Source organism: Branchiostoma floridae, chromosome 12 (genome assembly GCF_000003815.2).
Source record: "Branchiostoma floridae strain S238N-H82 chromosome 12, Bfl_VNyyK, whole genome shotgun sequence".
In the NCBI taxonomy this organism is placed as follows: domain Eukaryota; kingdom Metazoa; phylum Chordata; class Leptocardii; order Amphioxiformes; family Branchiostomatidae; genus Branchiostoma; species Branchiostoma floridae.
In genome coordinates this window covers 8933585-8938754 of record NC_049990.1, presented here as the reverse complement: position 1 = coordinate 8938754, position 5170 = coordinate 8933585, and the positions used below count along the sequence as shown (strand labels likewise).

The 5170-nt window shown below is 39.7% G+C and overlaps 3 protein-coding genes across 6 annotated transcripts in view; 1 reads left to right on the top strand and 2 right to left on the bottom strand.

The window, feature by feature from the left end:
- Positions 1-249, top strand: part of LOC118427674 — a 7866-nt gene extending 7617 nt beyond the window's left edge. For 3 of the 4 annotated variants that reach the window (XM_035837570.1, XM_035837571.1, XM_035837569.1), the window contains one exon: positions 141-249. In XM_035837570.1, coding sequence (XP_035693463.1) covers positions 141-177 — 37 coding nt within the window. In that variant the 3' untranslated portion in view covers positions 178-249. The remainder of the gene's footprint in view (positions 1-140) is intronic. The other variant, XR_004832544.1, reaches the window with a different exon arrangement.
- A 3-nt stretch (positions 250-252) lies between these two features.
- On the bottom strand, positions 253-2360 carry LOC118427655. Its single transcript, XM_035837548.1, has 2 exons — positions 2002-2360; positions 253-1272 (listed from the first exon to the last, which is right to left on the bottom strand). Exons 1-2 carry the CDS (start codon positions 2274-2276, stop codon positions 873-875), a joined length of 675 nt encoding a protein of 224 aa, XP_035693441.1. The 5' UTR covers positions 2277-2360; the 3' UTR covers positions 253-872.
- A 2353-nt stretch (positions 2361-4713) lies between these two features.
- The window catches only part of LOC118427640 (PCI domain-containing protein 2-like), a 5486-nt gene continuing 5029 nt past the window's right edge, over positions 4714-5170 (bottom strand). Inside the window, exon 14 of the mRNA XM_035837521.1 lies at positions 4714-5073. Within this exon, the coding sequence (XP_035693414.1) occupies positions 4984-5073 (90 nt within the window). The 3' untranslated portion in view covers positions 4714-4983. The remainder of the gene's footprint in view (positions 5074-5170) is intronic.

The following is a 5170-nucleotide window of genomic DNA, read 5'->3' as shown; positions in this document are numbered from 1 at the left end:
TTAACATAACTCGCCCATGGACAGCACGAAATGATGTATTTAATCTTGCAGTCGATCCATAATCATTGGGAAGGGGTGTCATCATGTGAGGTCCCATCATGCTTTGCTTTTCTTTTCTATGTATGTTGTGCACCATCTAGCGATTCCCAGGAATACTGCATATTGTACTCTCCCTGAACAAGGTCTCGTATGAGGTATAATTCAGATTATACTGTAGATGGTAAGTACATCTTAGCATAACCCCCAATTATATAAATGATTCACAAGGATGTATTGATTTTGGACTGTCTTTTTGCAGAGGTATATCATTGATATACAAAATGTACTACTATAGACATGTTTATAGTACAGGGGAGAGTGGCAGGAGGTGATCAATGGACATGTCCTCCAAATCCTTATTTGAATACTAGCAGTTAGTCACACACAATAGCACATATAAGAGAACAGCAACAGACCTGTAACGTTAGGTTTTCCCTTTTTAATGTTCTTCGTAGCAAATGTTTTCAAATCCTAATTGCCCAGCATGTCCTGTCCTTGGTGCTGAACTACATCCATTTCACAATTTGTGAACTTCAGAGGCCTTGGAATGAACTTTGTGCGATTGAATTTCAAAGGGAACCCGCAAAGTTCCGTAACCGTTTTCTTATGATGGAAACACTTTTATGACAATTGGATTGTCATAGAAATATTCATATCTACAGTGCCAAGCAACCACAAGGCTAATTGCATTGATAGCCGAGTGCAAGTCTACATGTAGGAAGACTGTCTTTAAATTCGCTACATAGACAACGTAATGGGATGCCCCGTGTAGAACCGATTTGGTTATAAAATGAAAAAAAACTTGCAAACTGACATCAAGTAAACTTTAAATGTCAATGTTTCCGTCCCCGGCCCCTGCTGACGTTGATTTTTGAAGTACCTTTCCCATCCAAGGACACACGAGAACTGGGGCGAGCTTTTTCGGGTGTTTTCTTGTGTGAGGATTTCTCCACACCCAAAGTCTCCGGTGTTGCCACGGACACTTTCTTTTTGTGATGTCTCTCCTCTTCCAACGCTCTCTGACGCTCTTTCTCTCTCTCTTTCTCTCTCTCGAGCTCCCTTCGCTCGTTCTCCCTTTTCTCCTCCAGCCTCTGGAGTTCGAGCTGCTGTAGATGAACTCTCATCTTCTTGTAAAGTTCTGGAACCGCATCGGCGCCTCCTTCGATCAGGGGGATGACGTCACGGTAGGAGCCGTCTGGTCCCCGCGCTATGTTCACGAGGATGTAGACATTCCTGCGATGGAACAACATATAGGGGCAATACGATGTGATACTGTAAATGTTGAAGTATTTGCGTTGGGGTTATGTTTGTGGGTGTGTCTTAAACTTTGTGTGACCAAAGGCAAAGCGAAAAGTTTTGTTTCGCATTCACTCTGCCTACACGTTTTTCTATTACATTTGTACTCCTCTGGGCTTGTTACGGTTAAAGAATACTAACATTGTGGGAAAATTGAAAACAGACCGATCCTCAAACATTGAATACATACAAGAATGCACACCGATCATAGTGGTTCCAACTAGCTGTCCGTAAACGCGTCCTTTTTCCCACTATATGACGGTAGCGCTTTTATTGTTTAAACCACGAACTTAAAACCACCACTCTTTCTATTGGAATAGAAACTCTGGACTTTCCCAAGACAGAGTAATGAACCACTTTAACCTTCCCTCAGGCTAGTTTTTTTTTCAAATGGGAATTCAAAATTATTTCGCTAAGGGGCATGCGGCTTGTAAATGTGAATACTTCAGAACCGATGGAGATAGGTGCGTGCGTGTAATCGTACTTTTATCTATTTGGAACAATGTAAATATCAGAAGGTTGAGAGGAGCAACGTTATGATAAATTCAACGAATGGTTGTGAAATTTGATTTGTGACTATCGAATTCTTTGCGTGACAACTTTGATACTCCTGGCTTACAAAAACAAAAGGTTATGAATAATTAAATGGTAGAATCAAAAGATCACCTGTCGTCGCAGAGCCTAGCGGCGTTGGTGCGGGGTGGATGCCGGGAGAGTCCGCGGGTCTCCCCGTTCTGGTCCACCAAGTCCAGACCGGTTTCCTTCGGATACCCGCACTTCTCCTGCATGTGTCGCACCAGGTTCACCACCATACAGTCCGGGTTGAACAAGCAACACTGTCCGTCCCCGTATTTAACAAGGATAAACATGTCTGTGGGGAATATATTACTCGAGTACCTTTTGAAAGAGCGAGTGATCTCGTAATGATTCACCAAGGTCATGCACAAGATGTCTGCCGATGTTCGAATGATGTCATGAAGGCGTTCGTTGGAACACGTGTTCTTGGACCTTGACAACAGCCCAGTCGTGTTATAAACAACGTACTCAAAGAGCGCAGTCACCAACTCCTGTGTTCATTTTGTGTGTCTCAGTGTAGTAGTCCCTTCCCTGTGTAGCTTTCAAAAGGTCAGGGCTTTACAGAAATAACGTAGATTTCATCCACTTAAATCAGGTAGTTGCGCCCTTTTAGCATTTTCACACGCAAAACCTTGTCCGTGACCTATATGATAACGCTTACTTTGCGTAAGCTCTGCTAAACCGGACTGAGGTTTCCACTTTTCAGGGGACGTTGCCTCACTACCAACCTATCGGCTTTACCTAAAGGATACATAAAGGCGATTCTCTGCTCTTTGTTTTAAGTTTTTTTTTTCGGACCCAGGTCTGTATAACTTTATAACTCAGGATCACAAAACGTTCATGTTTGGTTGGAGATGACCTAGCTTTGTTTGGATATCAAACTAATGTTATAAATTTGTGAGATGAACTCAGTTCAGGCATGATGGGGTTTTGCAAAAGCCAGTAATCCAAATCTAAAGAATGTTGTGATCAGACTCATTTTCCTCCCAGCTTCACTGCTCTATCTACAAAACTGTAACGTCAGGTTTTCCATTGTTGATTTCCTTCGTAGCAAAAAAAATTCCCAACCCTATTGCCGGGCATGTCCTGTCCTTGGTGCTGAACTACGCCACCCAAGGGAAACTACAAAGTTTAAATAAACTAATAACAATCTGTGAACTTCTGAGGCCTTAGAATGAACTAAGCGTGAGTAAAAGTTTTGAATTGGACATGTCTAACTTATTCAGAAGTAACATTTCCAACTAGTCAGACATTTCATAATCTTTCTTCAGAGGTGCACCAAAAGTTTTGAATACAAAAACGTCATGTGTGCATGAGGGATTGTACCATTTACTTGATTGAAAATCTATCTTATCCATGACTTATGGCAATGGCTCAGTACGATTCGAACCAATATAACGCTCATAGCCTAACTAGTATTTAAACTTGTATGTGTGACTTACTGTAAACTCATTTACTTCCACTGTGGGTTTTTTCCATGGCATGGAAGACGAGTTTTTTTTGTGATGTATCAAATTAGCGGTAAAAATAATTCTGCAGTGCATTAGTAATACATTTTTGTACATGTACATTGGAGACAAATATTTAGATTGGGGAGGACACCAAGATGCAAATGTAATAAAATCGCTGCAAACGTTTCCAAACTTACAGTATCTAAATCTACTATCTATAGCAAATTGGTGGATGTGTGGTGATGGTAAATTCAAAACAGTTGAAAGTGTTTAATGACACCGTACACATACCGTGTTGATCTTGTATGATTATACATGTTTTGGAGGTAAGTGCTTTAAGTGTGGTTATTAGTAGCCTGGTAACAGTAACACGGGTCCAGCATAGGGGCGTTTTGAAGACCCTGCCTTGGAAAATTAATGCTGTGTTTCTGATTTCCGTCCTGAAAAAAATAAGACAGTGGGAAGGGATTCTGTTTCTTTCTTTAAATTTTGGCCAGTGATCCAATAAATACTGGTTTACAAGGTAGAACTGAAAAGCATCAGGACACTGGTATTTTCAACAAGTTGTAATTACACAGATATACAGTGTATGAACACAATTTGATATATAGAAATGAGAAGAACATGTTGGAAAAGGATTCTACAATGTTTTCATCATGGATAGTGAGTGTCTCAGGGTGGAAATCATATGTCCATTCTCGATAAAAAAAGTCTAGTCTTGCAGGTTTTTGCCTGGGTCTGTTTGGTAACTGGAAACACATTTTTCTCAGTTCAAAGCTATTTTTTCTTAAGGCTGATATTTAGATTATAGCATTCTATCAAGTACAACGTAAACTTCATCAGCTTTCTTTCTTCATAAAAGCTGTGACTGAAATAATTACAAATACATGTATTGGTCATGTTGGTCCCACAATAAATTTGGAAAAGATCTTAAACTCATTTTCATGTAATGTTTTATGTTAGCAGAACAACTTCTTCTGAACTTGTACGAGAGATTGGCATAACTCTTTATCAATTCATACATCTCAGTAGATTTTTTCATGCAGTTACATCCATATCTGTACTATGTAAAATGGGAGGTATGAGGCATCCTTTCTCCTTCATGATGAATGTCTTTTACTGTTATTTTTTTATTCTACCCTTGTCCCTCCTGTCTAACCCAATAACCATAGTTACTATAGCAGGCTGAAGGCTTTTGCTATCAAATAAATAACAAAGACTATTTTAAAAACGACTGTAAACTTTTTTCTAAAGTGCTGGCTACAAAAACAGGTAGTGTGTTTGAAACTATATTTATAAGAAGAAACATAATGTGGTGCAGCTTAACAAACTACTGTTCTGTTTATTCTTTCTTTGACACATTCAGATATCTGGTGACCAGCCTCTCCAGCTCCGTCCTGCCACTTGCTACATAATGTAATTGAACATTACAGGATGTCTGCAACTTTACTAACATGGCAACAGCTGTCTGATCTATGTCATAGACCTGATTTTTTGGAGCAGAAGAAGAAGAGGAAAAAAAAACAGAGCAAAACAATACCCTCCCATGGAGGTAAACATACATGTAATGACTATACAGATAATGTCCATGGTTTGACCATAATTGAGATGATGTTTCCAGTTATAAGACAGTAGATAATGGTGGGAAGGCATTCTGTTTGCTGACCACCAGTTTCTGGTGCTGGTGTGAGATGTACCCTTTGATGTGGCCCTGTAGGAAGAAGGGAAAAATAAAGTTTATGTTGGACAGGCCAAACAAACATTTCTCGAAATATGCTCTTGGTACAATTTGATGCTCTATAATACAG

Excerpts from the sequence above, each read along its gene's own strand:
- LOC118427655 (XM_035837548.1), bottom strand. The coding sequence starts at position 2,276 with ATGACCTTGGTGAATCATTACGAGATCACTCGCTCTTTCAAAAGGTAC. Across the intron at positions 1,273-2,001 it reads GCTAGGCTCTGCGACGACAG|GAATGTCTACATCCTCGTGA; the intron begins GTGATCTTTTGA and ends GTTCCATCGCAG.